Source organism: Trachymyrmex cornetzi, unplaced genomic scaffold (assembly GCF_001594075.2).
Source record: "Trachymyrmex cornetzi isolate Tcor2-1 unplaced genomic scaffold, Tcor1.1 scaffold279, whole genome shotgun sequence".
In the NCBI taxonomy this organism is placed as follows: Eukaryota; Metazoa; Arthropoda; class Insecta; order Hymenoptera; family Formicidae; genus Trachymyrmex; species Trachymyrmex cornetzi.
The window spans coordinates 529,465-547,822 of record NW_017297471.1 but is presented as its reverse complement, the minus strand read 5'-3'; the positions used below and the strand labels follow the sequence as shown (position 1 = coordinate 547,822).

Here is an 18,358-nt window from a genome sequence, read left to right as displayed (position 1 = left end):
GGGGGGGGGGGGGGGTCCCCTGATCTAGATATTTACCCAGATGAAAATTAAAAGACTTAAAAAATTATCTGTCACTTTTGCACTTTATCCCAGAAAGTAAATGTGTTTTAAATAAGCTTTGCAACCTGGAAATAAATGCGAATGAAGGATCATTCATTTTTATACGATATTGCGCAGAACAAAAATATCCTCAATATTGACATATAAGGATGTTTTTACTGTACAATATCAACCAATATCGGTAAAAAATTTTCGTAAATACGCTCTAAAACAATTGTAAAAAATAAAACAACAAACTATGGCTTTTTACGGCTTTTACGCAGGACAATTACTATACTTTGCTGCAATTTTAGATAAATATATAGCTTTTAAGCCAGTATAAGTGGATGAACTTATGCACAAAACATTTATTACAGTTTTATTAATACATACAAAAAATTTGTATGCTACTTTCTCATCAAATTTGCAAATAAGTATTACAAAACGATTTTATAGAAGAATTAAGGCAAACAACAAAATTAAATAACTTTTAAAACAATAAGAGAATTGTGCTTAAATTTTACACAGTTACTTAAGGCGATGCTAAAACCCTCCTGTTTTACCACATTCCTATTCGGTGGGATTTCTCCGTATTGGATGTACGGATTGCAAAAGTATTATTAATTAAATTATAGTACAAACACAGAGGATGTTTGCTACACTGGATTTTATGAGAAAATCGAAAAAAAATTATAAAATTTACTTATTTTTGGCTCGCACAGCTGTCACCTCGGATATATATTTGCTTGATATAAGAGTTTTAGAGTCCATATCTTGAAAATAAGCGGGCAGCAAACATCACATTATTGAAACGAACGATACCGAATTTGTAGAACTAAGATTGAAAGTCTAGAAAAGATATATTCCCACCGAATAGGAAATACGTGTATACAGATGCTTTGCGGAGACTGGGACTGTCAACAGAGCCGAAATTCCGTGTAGTAGTAGTTGCGCGGTCTTGCGATAGATGGTGCTGGCATATGTTAGATAAGAACAGATGTATGCGTTTGAGTAAGACAGAATGATATATATTATATAATATAATGTAAAAACTAAATCAAAGATGTCGCCACTATTATCGAAATTGGAATTAAAAAAGTCTGTACTATCGACCTTGATTGAGTTGGGTAATCGGTTTAGCATCCCCTTAAACGTATTAACAATCTATGAAATTTTTATATTTTTCGTAATGCTTTGAGATGTAATATATACATTTTTAATCGCATGTTTTCTGAATCATTTTTCGAAACTGTCAGACATATTATTAAATATACGACTGGATTTTAGGAGGCATAGCAGCTGCTACGTCAGGCGCGATATTTTATGCGAACTGCGTTATCGGCCTGATCATATTTTTCTGGCTGTCGTCGCGATGGGTAACTCTCCAACGTGATTGGAGATCCATGGAACTATTCATAGACAGGTAGATATCAACGTGTTTAAAAAAGGCTACAGGATAGTATCGCTAACTGATCGATGATCGCAGTCCACGTGTTTCACTGCATACGGGGTTACATAGAATCACATGTACTCTTGACAACTCTCGAAAGATTGCGATCGCACACGTGCTTTCACACGATGACAGCAGGTGTTACAAGAATAATGGCAAGCGTCATATTCAAATCCGTTATAGATGCTGTAATGATAAACTTAATTTGCGAATCGGAAAATAATTCCAATATTATTATAATTGCCTGTGCTCTCTCTCTCTCTCTCTCTCTCTCTCTCTCTCTCTCTAAAAATATATAAAAAATTAAAAATATAATACATATTCTCTAAAATTTTTAGAGTGAATTCAGTCATTTTGAAGAGTGAAATCTCACTTTTAAAGATTGAAAATTGAACCATTCTTTTTCAAGACTGGCTTAATTGTCAAATTATGAGATTTTACTCTAAAGAATTTAGAGAGTATATGTATTTAACTATATAGTTTGATGTGACCAACTTCAAACTCATCTAATATTGCCAGATACGCAAATATGATAAAGTAAGATCGCGTGTTTGTAGTATCCATTATTAAAAGATATCATTGCTTGTAATCTGCCTCAAACGGCATAAATGTTTAAAGACTTCGCCGGTGTTATCATCTTTTTAAATCAATTATTTCTTTTTGGAAATTTCAATGAGCAATGTTTCTCTTTAAAGTCAATTAATTTTGCATTGCCTTACAAGGCAACTTCTGTTAACATATACGTTTATCAGAACCTTTCGCTTTTGCAGTAACAAGATGGAACGACCAAAGCTCCGTTGGAAACTCTACTTGATAGCTGCTTCCATTCTGTTTGTGGCTCTTATTGAACATATCTTGAGTATATTAGTGCATATCAAAAAATATGACTGGAGCGGCAAATCGGACAATGCGACGTTTCTCAATTTTTTGGAAATTTATTGTACGTCTTCTCACGCGTTTATATTGGAAATACGTAAGTAGCAATCTCTTAACTATAATATTAATTTAAAAGTATCGCTCGCAGATAAATTGAATGCTTGAATAAAATTTCATAATAATCTAATTGAATAAATTAATTGATCGCATAAAAAGTATTAAATTGTTTTATTATAATAAAGTAACTATAATTGTTTTATTACAATATATAAAATAGCTATAATTTTTTAGCAATAATTATAACTCTTTTATACACATAGATTTGCAATTTTTCCGTTTCTTTAATTATTTTCTTTAGCATTATTAACAGGAATCCAATTTATTTGGCTATACCTGTAAAGTAATTAAACTTACAACTTTTTCTCCAAAGATTTGTTTATTTGAGATCGCTGTGTTTCTTTTCTCCTAGATTTATTGAAAAACTTTGGTTATTTCAAAACTTTAGAACTTTGATTTTCAGTGAAATATAACTTGGCACTTGGTATTTTCATTTTTATCGTCAGCAAATTGGCGACTTTTACGTGGAATTTTACTGATGTTTTCATCGCAATGGTAATAAAAACTTTGTAAATAGTTCAAGAACACCTCTTTCTCTGTTCAGAATCAAACGTTTCCAATCTTATTATAACTAATTCGATCTTGTGGTCGGAGTTTTCAGGTAGCTACCGGTTTGGCTGAAAGATACAAAACATTAAATAAATACGTGATTAGTTCTATATCGAAACATCGACCTATAGACTGGTCTGGATTGCGCGAAGATTATGCTACTCTTAGTTTCATGGTGAAAAAAGTGGACAACGATATCTCGCCTATAATTCTCTTGTCGTTTGTAAACAATCTTTACTTCATCTGTTTACAGCTACTCAACGGATTGTCGTAAGTAGTACGTGATTATTAAAAAAAAAACAATTACACAAAGTTATTATATTAATTTTTAATTTATTTTAGTTATTAATAATTTATAGAAATATGAATAAGTTCCGTAAAATTAATACACATGTTAATACACACATGTTAATATGATATATCGGTAAATATCAATTCATAAAGTTATTATTATTTCTGATTTCGATTCTCTTTATTGGATTTTTACAGAAAATCAGACGACGGTTTAATTGGCGATATATACTTCTTCGAGTCCTTCCTATTTCTGATCAGTAGAACGATGATCGTCACCCTGCTCACTGCTAGGATTCACGATCAAAGTAAAGTAATATTGCCGATTTTATTTACTTGTTCAGCATCTACTTATGACAAAGAGGTAAACCATTCGAATTTCATTGGCATAAAAAAAAGTAAATAAAACAGTAATGTTTTAAAATTATCAGTGTATTGCTTAAATTATTTAATCAATTTACTCAATTTTATATATATATATATATCTAATAATTTATACGGTCGCTTTATAGACAGAAAGGCTGCTTCATTTACTCAGCACTGATAACATCACGCTCACTGGAATGCGTTTTTTTTCTATTACACGGAACTTTCTGTTGGCGGTAAAAACAAATCAAGATTTAATAACAAATTCTTTAGCATTTCATATATTATATACAATACGACAGTTTTCTTTAAGAAACAAAATCATTTTACGATAGTGATATCTATATTATTTCAAATATACAGAGTATAATATAAAGTGTAAAATATCTTATATATATTATACTCGATTTAGCTATTCACTATTGCATTAATTAATACATTAAAAAGGAGGAAAATTTAATAGTTTAATGTTTTTAATATTATTGCGGTTTTATTATTTTCCAATATCTTTATTTATAAACATTATTTATTTTTATAAATTTATGTACACAGGTGGCTGGTGCAATTGTAACATACGAAGTTGTGCTACTACAATTTAATGTTGCAATAAACAAATAAGTATGCAATAGTGTAACATCAACAAAAGACAAATTTATAATCTGGATTATATAAGATATAATATAAGTAAAATTAATTAAAATTAAAACCCCATCCCGTACATTTTTACCTCGAAGCAAATTTTTACTAAATGCTATTTTCACAATTATACTATTTTACAAAAATGTATATTTTGTAAGACAATTATGCAAGAAATATTTATTATAACAGAAATTCGTCTCAAGAATTGTCGCTTTGGTTATGTAATTATTTCGATATATCTCCTAATACATATTCACAACACAACATCGAAACATTTTCTATAATTTACATAAATTTTCATTATTATATAAATGTATTGTACAATTATTTTTACATTTACACTCAAGTAAGTTAAGGGTTCAATGTATTTAATTTTAATAAAATTTTTCAAAATCTAATCCTACACTATTCCTACATAAATATAATTTTTTTGTATAAACTTTACTTTGTACAAGATTCTTAAATACTACATTTAAATAACATTTTTTTGTTCATTCACAGCAACGTTTACAAAATTATAGCCGCATCATCAACAGATAAAAATATATTTGTATGTGCTTTTAATCTATTTCTGCGGATGACAATGTGTTCTCCGCAGCTAAATCTATAAGTGCGGTATACATATTTTGTAAAAATATTAAATTCAACACTGGTGAAATATCCTTTCCGCTTTTTTCCAGAATATATCAAGTTAATGAATCCAAAGGAAAACTAGAACAAAAGGTAAACCAAGAAATAAAATCATATAAAGAGAGATTACGGATAAAGTAAAAGTAGTTATATCATATTAAAAAAAAAATGTATTTGTCATAGCGCAATTCATATACTTACCTTATAAAATTGCAGAAAAATTACCATAAGTAATGTGAAAATATAGAGGACTCCAGCGGTTTTATTTTACTACCTATATAAAATATACAAAATATAATATAAAAGCTAATAATATGAAAGAGAAAGATCTTATTGTATAAAAAGTCAATTTATGGAAATTGGTTACAAAAGAAGGGAACAATAAAAAAAATACCATAAAATACAATAATGTATATAATGCAGTTTCAAATTTATTTAATGATAGCATTTATTATAATAAAATTTTGCGTTTTGTAGTCAATATAGTGATATCGATTTCCTTTTCGAAAACCCTCTCTACCTCACCTCACAAGCAGTTATATTCGTATGGTCCGTTTGCTGGACGGTGTTATTAAACTGTACCAGAACAAGTTCATAAGTCACAATAGTTCCTGCAACCTACATTATCATTCATATAGTTGTACAAGGTATATATTAATCATAACTATTATTTAAAATTAATCTAAATCTCGTCTTAATTATAAAGGATAGTGTTCGTTGCTCAGTTAAATATCATTATAGAAAATAAATATACATATTTCCAAAATATTTTGTTTTTTTTCAAAAGAAGATCTAATAGGGACAAAATATGAATAATATACAAATAATTGACCGTATTTTACAGCGCGATAAGTTTGCTTTTAGTCAAATAATTAAGCTACATTTAACTCGTTTAAATTGTCATTACTTACGGTTAACACAAGGCCTCTCGTTATGGAAAAAAACTTCATTCCCGTCAAGCTAATATTATCCGTCGTTACTTGTGTCAAGAATCTTGAGACCTGCGCAACGTTAAACGTTACTTGCAAACTTACATACAAATTTTTGTACAAATTTATATATAAGTAACAGCACGATCGAGAAAATTAATATAATAATTTTATAAATAAATAACATTCATTATTTTTTTTCTTACAACTGATATCGTATAATCTTTTAGATCTCCCCCCAGACAGCACAGTAACGTTTTAAAAATGTATTTAAAACGTACATGTTGAACGTTTTGGACATATTAAAAACATCCAGATTAGATCCATGAATATTTTAAAAACGTTTAAAAAACATCCAGTGTTACCATTTTGAACTTTTTAAAAACGTCCATTTTAGGACGCAATGGACTAAAACTGAACCAAATTAATACATTAAACAAATTTTAGACCATAATCAAGACAAAATGATTCTTATATGAGTATTATTATTGATTAATATCTTATTCCATAATACACATCATAAAATTATAATAAAAAAAAGTTTTTCCCTGAATTCGGGAACTAATTTCATAGTGCTTCGAAGCGGTCACATACCGCTATCCACTATGCTTGACTTCTGAAATTATATGGAAACCACTACACTTTGATAATTCACGAACACTTATATAACCATGGATGTATAATTACGATACATCTGTTCAATATGGTCCTAATAGAAATTTGTGCAGTTCAACTGAACATCCAGTCAGTTACTCTCTAATATTTAATCTTAATGTTATTACGACTATTTTCAGATTAGGAAATCATACGCTGTACTTTCACAGTACCAGTTATCATGTACAGTAACAGTATGGTAGCGGGATTTTGTGAGGATATCGCATGCTTGGTTATCTGGGTAGATTTTTCGTCGTTGAAAATTTTCATCACAGCACAGATGTCCTAAGGACGTCCATGGGACGTTCAAAAGATGTCCATACATACTAACAAAAGTAAAATTCCTCGTGCGGTCTTAAAAAAATTTTCACTTGTCAAGTCAGCGAAAGCAACACGTCGTGAGCAGATTTAGAAAATTTTTTGTATGAGATGAATATTTTTAAAATGTCCAAATGTGAACATACTTTGTACGTTGAATAACGTACATTTTTAAAACATTCGTACTAAGTCCATGGATGTTTGGACCAAATTGAAACCAAGTCTGGATGTCCAATGGATGTCGTGTGCTGTCTGGGCCCACAAGTTTTTTTATTATGAGACAGGAAACTTTTATTTAATGAAAGTGTTTCTAATTTATTATTAACGCATGAAGAAGATATATGTTGACAGATATTAAATTTTTACTTAGAACTTTTTCTCTCGGATTATCACGTGTCAGTTATGAAGATTAATCGATCTATACTATATGTATAATAATATTTCTCTCAAAACAAACCTCGTTGCTGTAACCAGAATTAGTGACACTATACAAAATCGGTGCTGGCAGACGGGATTCATCATGAATAGAAGCTGCGTACAGGGATACCGCCGTTGTTCTCGCCAAAAGAAAACCGAAGGAAAAACCAAAGTAGATTTTCCGTATGCTACCACGTATTGGACTGTTTAAAAAATTCATGCAACTTTTAGGATCTACTGTATAAAAAATTCATTCAATTTTATGGGCTCTACTCCCTAAAAATTCTCGTGACGTAATTTTTGATATAAAATTTCATAAAACTGTCTTATATTCGGACAAAGCTAATATTAGCACAATAAAAATTAGTAATGTCGTAAATTAATTGTAAATATAAATCTATAAATATTATATATTGTATATACATATATACAGGGTGTCTCACCCAAGACCGGCCATCCAAATAACTCATAGTTTTGGAGATATAAAGAAATGCTTGAAATAAAGTTTGCTATCGAGAGGAACATCATGTGATGATGAACATTTTTCCCAACGTTTAGAAGATTTGAAGGTCACTTTAATACTTTTATGAACAGAATAATGAGATGAATCAGTTAGTGGAAAGAAAACACATAGTTGCTTATTTAAAAAATTATCCATTTTGCATACATATTTTGTTAAAGCAACTATGTGCTTTCTTTACTTTAACTAATTCATCTCATTATTCTGTTCATAAAAGTATTAAAGTACGATTATCAAAAAGTTAATAGTTTACGAGTTATTTAACATTTTATGTCAATATATGCCAGAATAAAGCATAAAATATCTCGTAAACTATTGGTTTTTCGATACCATTACTTTAATACTTTTATACGCCGAATAGTTAGAGGAATCATATTATGTAAAAAAATTCACATAATTCCATTAAAAAAAAAACAAAAGTAACCTTCAAATCTCCTAAGCGCCTCCACTTGGGAAAAAATGTTCATCATCACATGATGCCCCTCTCGATATCGAACAACTTTATTTCAAGCATTTCTTCCTATCTACAAAACTGTGGGTATTATTCAGATGGCCGGTCTTAGGTGAGACACCCTGTATATAAAAACAGATGAAATTTTTTATATTGGATCTAAGAAACTCGATGTACAATATATTTAAAGATAAAATTGTTATTATAAATTATATGTTAGATAAAAAATGTACTTGAAGGAAAACAGCAATTGCATACAGATGAAGTACAAGTCTATAGCAAAGGACATAAGCACGATGCCTGAGATGTAAGTATCCACTCTGCGCGTAAGAGTCGCCAATTGATTATAGTCACTCCTGGCTTCAGCCCACCACCACTCCGGCATCGCCTTAACGAGATAATAGCGACGAGTTGTTAGTAGAAGCAGATTTCCATGTTGTAATCAATGATTTTTTTCTCGATTAATATAACACATTGAGCTACTCTGCTTGAGTGTTTCTATGTACCATTTTACTCTTGTTGTTCACTGAACGTTACACAAGAAAAATGATATACAGGACTACTCGAGCGGTATTTTTCCGAACGTGTCTCTTCTCTCCAAAACTTTTAGAGTGAATTGTCACTCCGAAGAGTGAAATCTTTTTTCTCTTAAAGATTGAAAATTAAGCCACTCTCTTCAAGACTACTGATTCAACTTTTACTCTTTAAAGTGAGATTTCACTTCAAAGAATTTAGAGGGTTTACATTAACAGCTAAAATATAGTTTGAATAAATCCTCAAAAAAATTTAATAAGTATTATTCAGTGAGTATTTAATTTAATTGTTAACAACATATATGTAGATATATTTAATACTCAAAATAAATAATTAATCATTAATCAATTTAAAATACTTAGAGTTCTTATTAAACTTCTTTAAGGAAAAAAATACGTGCGTGTGAATATTAGGAAGATAAATAAAGTTATTCATAGGCAAAGACAAATATCTTATAACAGATTGCACTATACCTTTCCCCGTATCGAAAAGAGGCGGCTGTTTAGCCGTTTGAATTGATCCGCCAAAGCTATGCTGATAAGAATAAGAAACAGATCGACAAAATTCCACGAGAATGTGCTGAGGATATTTATAGTTTCAATCACGATCCCCTTCCAGAGACTGTAGGATAATTTTGTGAAAATCTGTAAAAAATTGCTAATCAATCAATGATATTATACATTAATTTAATAATAATTAAAAGCACATGCATCATCTTTCATCCAGCTTTTGTTTTCATTTAAAGAGAAAAAGAGAGAAACAATGTGTTTTTTAACGTTTAAAAATAAATTTGATTCTAAAGTGCGATAAAACTATGAATTAAGCATATCTAGTATAGGATATTACCTGAGGGAATTGTGATATGAAATAAATACCAACAACATCCGCGTCACCGAGATGCGTTGCGCATTCTAATGCACTGGTGTACCCAGCTGTTATAGAGGCAGAGTGTTCTCCTATATATAAAAATATATTAATATTATTAGGTTAATTCAAATATTAGTTTGCTTTTGATGATTAACAGGATAATGTTTACTTAACTTATTCAGGATAATAACTAAAAAAACTTTGACATTCACACACAAGTAGAAATAGTAAAAATAACTAAAATAAAATTAACGTAATTTATACAAGATAAATTAGATTTGTTAATATAATTTTATTTACATCAAAGAAGTCAACTCAATTAGAATTCCATAGAATTGAAAATAAACGAAATAAAATGCGTAAGTGCCTACGTAATCCTTATCTTGATTTACAATCAGCGCTTACCAAACGCGAGCATCATGACGACAATGGTTACGATTTTGAAACGAGTTGCGAGACTGGTCCTCGAAATCCGCCGATGTTTCGAGGTGAATTCACGTTCCAGTTTTTCCCAAGTTAACGCCAGGCAAGGCCAGTGCATTGCCAATCGTATAAACATTATTGCGGTTATCAGAGTCGTGACAAAGAAAACGAAAGTTGCTGGTAATTAAGATAAATATCATTTAGAAATAACGAAAATTGTTGTGTTCCTACATTCGATGTTATTTGTATCCATAACGAGGCTTACTTACTCATTTTCACAGAATCTACTCCCGTGATGACCAAACGATGAATATTGCCGACTGTCAGGACAGACGTTCCCACAATAATGCTCACCGCGTAAACGATTTTCGGATGGTACCATGTAAATCTGCAGAACATTCGTGAAGACTCGTGAGAATTTCGATTAGAGAGAATGTTAAAAAATCGAAGGAGTGAATAATAAACAATTCATGTTCATTTCAACCAATGTAGATTACTTTAATCTCAGTTTAACTTTTTGTCTTCTTCTAATTCTAAAAATTAGAATAAATTAAATAAAGAATAAATTAAACCGAGATATTAAAGCCTACATTGGTTGAAATGGACAGGTTTATTTCTAACAATGTAAGGTAGATTAATTTAATTTACTCTTTATCTTTATAAATAAACAATCAAGATTAAAACTAATCGATATTGATAGAAATGGATATCTGGCTTATTTTTATTAATGTAGATTAACTTTAATCTTGATTTAACTTACTCTCTCTATTTTTTACTAATTCTTAGAATTAGAAGAGGACAAAAAGTAAGTTAAACCAAAATTAAAGTTAATGTACATCGATCAGATATCCGCAAACCATTTCCGCCTACCGAAGATACGAGGCATCCGGCTTACTGACACCGCACACCGGAAACATGCCAAAGCATTGGGCCAGTAAAATGATCGGTTTTATGGCTGCGTGCAGACTATCAGTGGAAGGATTAAAAGAATCTGACGGGGGCACAACGGAAGCCAGCACTGAAAACCATCACAATGACGTAATAAATTAATTTGCAAATTTCGCGCAAATATTCAGGTCGAGGCCAAACTTACTTTCGGGCACCACCACATCGGTCTTCATGGAATCGAATCTATTGCTGCGTAAGTTCTTGGGCGATCTGAAAAGAACTCCTCTTACTTTGTGGATATATCACGATTCCCATTATACTGCTTGCCAAATCATATAATCGAATAATTTGCAACTTGATATAGCCACATGATAGGCCGAATGCGTCTTTAAAAACAGAGTGCATTTGACGAGTAAAAATAAAATAGGCATTTCTTTTGCTGTTAAGTCAGGGGTACTTTATTGATTACCATACTTTTAGTATTCACTAAAATACATTGACATTTAAATTTTATTATTCAAATTAATCAAATAAAGGGCATGTGCCACAACGCAAGATTTTAATAACGAGATAATATTTTATTCTGTAAGTATATAAATAATAATTGTAAACGTTGTATATACCTACAGAATAAAACATTATCTCGCTACTAAAATCTTGCATTGTGGCACATGCCCTTTATTTGATTAATTTAAATTATTAGCCACTTAAACTTCTTTATTATTCAATTTTTGGAAGCAAAGAAATCGAAACAATTCAGATTCGAGATTTTCTTCAATATTAAGACATTTCTTGGCAAATAAAAAATATAAGCCAATTATTATTTAATTAATTAATTTTATCCGTTTACAGAGAATATGAGTTTTGCTTCTTCTCCCTCGTTGTGCTATATATTCTTCGCTTAATACTCATTTGCACGATTTTTTTCTTCGACGCAGCAGATTTATCACTCGGAAACGCACCTTGCAAGACGCACGCCGCGGCTTACGGTATGCACAGAACACGATCGCATGACGGATAGAAGATAGAACTCGTTATTTCTGAACTTTATCAACGATGAGGTGGCAGGGTAAAGGGAGCTTTATAAACATCGCAGGTTCAATAAGTGTCCACTTCGGACAGCCAGTAAAAACTCGAGGCTGCTGAGGCCTCGTCCTCGACAACGAGGTACGAGAAACTCGCGACCATGTACGGAGAGGGAGAAATACGCACCTTTGAAAAACGTATCTGATGTAATCATCACGTACGATATTGGAGATGGAAAATAATTGAATTTATATAATTCGCCGTATGTCTATTCTCAAGAATTTTGAAGACTCAACTTTCCTCGATTCACTGTCTAGATTTATAAATCAGTCGCAAAAAGAAATAATTCTTATTTACTTTTTTTTTTATGGTTTCGAAAACAATAAAGAGAATTCAATCAGTAATTTTATTTTTTAATTGCTGTGTTTAGTTTTATAATTATATTTTTAAGCAATATATTTATGACCGTATATTTGAGAAACTCAATTAATAATAGAATGTAACGGCCTATTACGGTTGGAGCTGGATCTTCGTTGCTTTTAAATAATTCAATCTTGAATTACTAATATATACTATATATGTACTTGCATATATACCATATTGTAGTCTTTTTCAATATATTTAAGTCTTTTTCAATATATTATATTTTTAAGCTTAAGGAAAGTTAGCTACAAAAATTAAATCATTTTATTTATTTATTTATTTCAACATTTTAAATACATGTCATCGAACTTTTTCAGAATTTCACATTACTCTTAAATATATTATAAAATATTTATTAAAATATTTATGTAACGCAGAAAATCTATCTTCGAAAAATATTTAATTATTAAATAGAAAAATATGTAAGTAATATATAAATAATTATATGTTGTTCTGTTATGCGGAATAAAAGTGCAAAATATTCTGCATAACCTTTTACATATTTTTCATAGAATAATGGCAGTGAAAGTGTTCGTGTAACGGTGATACGATCGTTTAAATAATTATTCCGATGTCACACCTAACAATCGATCATCCTAGGGTTCGAAATAATAAAAGACAATCGACAAATCAAGGTGAGAAAACCTCGGCACGCAAAACTTGTGTAACAGCTCGAAACAATTTGCATCGCACGGCATTCAGTTTTATCCATTTGCGATTAGAAAATAACATGTCTAACATTATAATAATATTTGATATATGTATAATAAAATATTATATATTTCATATAATATAATATTATTATAAAAAAGAAATCTATACAACATAATGATGTGTTAAAATTTAAAAAATAGCAAACATCGACAAATACAGTAATTACATGATATTCATATGTAACGTGAAAAAAGATTGGTCACGATTAATTTCAATGTGAGTTTTGTGAATAGTGCGATCATTAGCCAAGAATGTTCGGATCATTAAATTGAAGTTTACACACAGTTGTCTTTGTTGAAGAAAGGGCGTTTATTTGCGAATCATAATTGATAAATCGATTTTTATTATGCAGAGTGCTCATAATAAAAATCGTTAGTCAGCTCTCTTTTTGTTCTTAGAAATTTCATTATTGCACTTGTCCTATTTAAATACATTAAATTAAACCAATCAAATTTAATTATATGATAAATAAAAACATCCAGATCAAATATGTTCGAGTGCCCATTCATGTGTTAAGCGATAAATTTTAGTTTCTACTTGTCTAAAATAATTATTGAGCTGATACATCAATATTAACGTACATTTGAAACGCTGTTTCTTATAACAAAAGAAATACATCGCCAAAAATTCAGTGTGTATAATTTACGTTACTTACTGAACATTAATCATATTAGGTTGCCAAGACTTTCCAGTGGTCCATTGAGGGTAAAACATATCGCTGACACTTTTTTTCTCACTCCTGCATGTAATCTCTATTACACGTGTTAAAATTTTCCAAATGGTAGAAAGCATCGGATGGTTTCAGAGCTTCTCTACATCCTAAAGTCAGATCAGCATACGTTATACAAGATTGTACAAACGAGTTGTTACGTATAATCTAATTGAGGATGTATTTGAAACAGCTTTCACAAATAAAAAATAATTGAAAAATTAGCAAGAGTAAACGAAGACGGAACCATAGACATAATAAGAATAGACTGTCACGCGCATTTCTATAAAATTGTCACATAAAAAAAAAATTTTCTTTGTCGTACCTAATCTTGGTTTGTTAAAATATATTTGCTGCCTTAACTATAAATTTAAAAACTATGGCGAAATGGTTTGCTATTACTGCTATAATATAAGTATCACAGTTAAGACATTAGCTATGATACCTATATTTTAGCTGTCCATATTCTACACCTACCATTTAGTCACCACACTTAGTTTTTAGTTACGACAGCTACACTTTCTTTTTTCCATCTACTATACATATATCGAAAGTCTATACTATATATGAAAAGAGAGAAATAACAAAAAGTATTTCTTTCTTTCTCTAAAATGTCGAAGAGAGATATCTTTAATTCTTTCTAACGCAACACAAACACTGAGGCCGATATTCAAAATTGGTTGTTATATTTAAAATCGTCTTAAGGAGTCTTAAGATACCATGAACCAATTACAGAACAGTATTAGTAGCTTAAGACATTATAAGATCTTGAAATAAGAACGAATTATGAATACTGACCTAAAGATCAGGGAATGCACAGCCCGTATGTCTATGGATGGAATCATGTATTGTAAGAAACGAAACTAAAAAATAAAATTTTATTAATATTTCCTACAAAGCGTAAAAAATAGTACTAAAGGGAATGAATAGGAATCCGTTTTATAAGATCCAATTCTCAATTTAGCGAGTAAAAAAAAAATAAAAATATATTTGAACCCAATCCTTTCGATGATTCGCCATTAGAATCGCGTAAAATTGAATTAACGCTCGAAAAAAAGAAAGAGGTATGGATAGTTATAATTTTTTTTCAAAAGAGTGGTAGATAATTTATGAGCGTGGCGTTAATTTACAAAATAACATTTTGTCGGTCTCTTTTAACTTATATGGTTTTTTTTAACGAATACGTAGTTGGAGAGTGCGCGATAGGATAGGACAATGAGGTGCGAGACGCAAAACAATATCGCCTACCACGTTCGGACGTACACTGACAGGCGTGGTGGGAACCCCTATAACTTATGCGCTTATTGTCTCTATCCTGCATGTAATCTTTGCTTGCATAGGCCAGAGAAATAACAGCCTCCAGCGCAGTTGTAGTGATTCCTGTACTTGTGTGAGAATGAAGGCGGCGATTTGACATACCTGTGACACGCGCCACCTTCATTGTCGCATGTAACAAAAAGGTATTCAACTTGTTTGCGATTTATACACAATGCAGCAATTCTCCTTCTTAAAATTGAACACGTGCGGCGTTTCACATACACACTTCCGGTACTTCGTATGAATTTTTTTCGACAAAAGATTTTCCAAGGAAAATTTGCAAATTTTAGAAAATAAATTTGGCAGACAGAAGTCGCTGCATTTATACCGGCTTGTTAAAAAAGTTTATCTTCCAAAAACTAGTTATTAATCATTTCCAAAGAGAATAAGAAAGTCAAAATAATGTTAGATTGATTAAATCATGACAAAAACCTGATATAAATTTAATCAATAATCAATCAATATGACGTCAAATTGACATTATTTTGACTTTCTTGTTCTCCCTGGATTGTATAAATGTTCGTCAAAATTATTTTTGGAGAGTAATTTTACAGAATTTTTTTTTTTACAACTCGATATTTTGATCGTATCTGAATGAGATAGAAATCATAGATGAAAATCAGGATATTAAATTATTGAATACCTACGTGAGAAGACAAGTCAATCGAATATCAAGTAGTCGTAATAAGCGCGTTAATCGTGCGCCAGCCTCGAGTGTTCGATAAAAACTAACATGAGTGATAATAGCCGCTTCGCGGAAAACGTCAACCCTTAGGATTAGACGTACATACACGTGGAAACGCGGGTTTTTATACTGTTTACTCAGTACCTCTGACGACCTGTTATATACATCAAATGAGAGTATGCATCCATCATGCCTCGCTATCAAGGATGCACTTGGGACTCGCGAAACTGATAAGCGCTTGATGTCAATGCAAATGTCAACCGTGCTCTTGAAATCTCCAAACAACTGATATGTAGCAAATCTTAATTACCAACGAAATTGTTGTTTCGCATTATCAGATGTAATCGTTTTAAAATTCAAGAAAAAATTCGTATAATTGAAACAATGTTTGCGTTACAATTACTGAAAACTAATAATATAAAAAAATTACTTTTACTAATTCGTCTACAAGAAAATGAATTAACAAAAAAAAAAGAATTCACGTAAAAAAGAAGTAGGTTGAAATTCGAATTTGATACGATACCAATTTTATTTATACGAAATAGAGGTTCTTTAAACTCTATTTTTTTTTGCTATAATTGCTAAGAATTAACAGTTAAACTATGATTTCGTTAATTTATCTACGAGTAAATGAATTAACTGAAAAGACAAAAATATATGCATATTAAAATGATGATTCGCGTAAAAGTTAAAGAAATAGCTATAGAGATTCAAGCTGCATAACACAATGAAGATTTTATTTATATAAAACAGATATTCCTTGGGGCGACTGAGATCTTATTTCTTTCTTCTTCTTTTTTCGGAGTATATTTAATGCGGCGCAGCGACATTTAAAAGTGCGGAAACAGCAACCGCGTATCGGTGGTAGTTTGCTGCCACATTTTGCGGGGGACGTCGAGCTCTCATCACTGAAATGGGTCATATTTTCTCTCTCTCTCTCTTCCTCTCGTACGCTTACAGAAGCACACGACGGTGCCGTCTTTGTTCTATCCTCTCGCGGGCATTTTCCCGGACGATGCGCACGTGGACGGTCTCGTCTTCCTGACAAGCTGTGCAAACGGAATTTTCCCATTGTTCCGCCACCTGCCACCGTCTCCCCGATGCGTAGCACAGTATGCGCGCATACTTTCCGCATGCAAGCGCATGCTGCGGTTTGTCCCGCAAACCGCGGCCTACTTTAATATCCTCCCTTTATAAATTATGCACGTGAGAGCCGATAGATTCGCGCTTACCGCGAGAGACCGCCTCATCGTTTAATAGCTGTTGCGTTCGAGGGAGTAACTCGCGATAACGTCGACCGTCGTCACCGCGTTAAAATGTATCGTGCCGATATACACCTTGGGGAAAAAATTATCCAACTTCTCCGTCTCCTTTATCTTCGCTTCAGACATTTTTTGCCGCTACAGAAACAACATTCTTTATTTATCGTAACACAATTTCAATTTAGATAAATGTGTTTGTTTGGAATTGTACTCGTACTGTGTTTGCAATACATGCTGTTGTCTTCTTCTTTGATTTTACGTCAGACTTTGTAAAAAGAAATTCTCTTCTGCGTAAAAAGAAATTTTATGAAAAATATTTTTACGATACAGTATTAAATTCAATATGTTAAATTTTGTTTAATTTGAATTGTTTTTAATTATTTTTATAGGTCGCCGTTGCTTCTACTCAATATATCATTAATTTAATTAAAACAATGGAGTGAAACAATTTCATTATTTATTAATAACGTTGACGTAGATGATATTTACTATGAAATAACAGAAAGGATTGATTTACATTTTGATAGACGGAAATTAAAAATAAAAAATATTATTTTTTTCATTTAAAAGATTAGATTATCATCGCTCCTTTGATATCTAACAGTGTAGGTGCTCGAGGCCCTTGTTTTCCCGTCTTTCGTACGCAGATTTCAAATGACGTCTAAAAGGCACTTTTAATTTCAATTTCACCGACGTACTACAAGAGCTGATTCTCAAGTGTACGCAATCTCGAGACAAGATACCTTCCGTGGAACAGGGAGATGGTCGGGTTGCAACATAAGGAGTTTGCACATTTACGAATCAAAATGTATTGTGTTCCCACGAGTAAAAGTAACGTACATCATTTTACAATCGATCTCCTCCGCACGCGTGCGAGTTGAATTTCCCTCGCAGGAAATACCTACTGCGCTCACGCACAAAGGCCATGGGGAATATTCGACCGCTGCTCCGCGCGCCGCGATCGATCCTATTATTTTTTAATAATAATTGCAGCGGTGTATCGTAGACCGGTGTATTAGCGGGGGCGCGATTGCGTGGGCGCGATTACGCGTTATCGCGCCCCGTGATCGTCGACGTGCTCAGAATCATTTGCGTCGAAATATACTAATCGCGGACGTCGACTATCGTTCGAATGGATCGGGTCTGTTCAAATCCGCATTTTTTATCGTACAAACATGCGTTTACAACGTCGACCGTTATCTTCGGTCGGCGCGATTATCATTATTGACTACGAAAAGGGGTGATCCCGATTGATCACGGCTCG

At 31.7% G+C, this 18,358-nt stretch overlaps 2 protein-coding genes across 2 annotated transcripts; one reads left to right on the top strand and one right to left on the bottom strand.

Moving 5' to 3' along the window:
- Window positions 1-1,326: 1,326 nt before the first annotated feature.
- Window positions 1,327-4,318, top strand: LOC108762159 (gustatory receptor for sugar taste 64a; the record flags this gene model as incomplete). The annotated part of the gene is made up of 7 exons (XM_018509021.1): window positions 1,327-1,462; window positions 2,260-2,462; window positions 2,886-2,977; window positions 3,084-3,301; window positions 3,521-3,686; window positions 3,835-3,924; window positions 4,241-4,318. Coding segments are annotated over 7 exons (971 nt in total), but the record flags the coding sequence as incomplete, so codon positions are not given.
- Window positions 4,319-5,473: 1,155 nt separating this feature from the next.
- On the bottom strand, window positions 5,474-11,191 carry LOC108762168 (gustatory receptor for sugar taste 64f). Its single transcript, XM_018509040.1, has 10 exons — window positions 11,164-11,191; window positions 10,941-11,088; window positions 10,340-10,458; window positions 10,053-10,247; window positions 9,627-9,736; window positions 9,254-9,424; window positions 8,480-8,634; window positions 7,316-7,478; window positions 5,869-5,958; window positions 5,474-5,575 (listed from the first exon to the last, which is right to left on the bottom strand). Exons 1-10 carry the CDS (start codon window positions 11,189-11,191, stop codon window positions 5,474-5,476), a joined length of 1,281 nt encoding a protein of 426 aa, XP_018364542.1.
- Between the last annotated feature and the right edge of the window lie 7,167 nt (window positions 11,192-18,358).

Bases quoted from the DNA above. Each gene is read 5' to 3' on its own strand.
- LOC108762168 (XM_018509040.1), bottom strand. From the start codon at position 11,191: ATGAAGACCGATGTGGTGGTGCCCGAAA. The intron at 8,635-9,253 runs GTATAGTGCAAT...TATCTCGTTAAG, and splicing joins TCTTTTCGATACGGGGAAAG to GCGATGCCGGAGTGGTGGTG. The intron at 7,479-8,479 runs GTACATTTTTTA...TTTTTTAAACAG, and splicing joins CAATTGCTGTTTTCCTTCAA to TCCAATACGTGGTAGCATAC.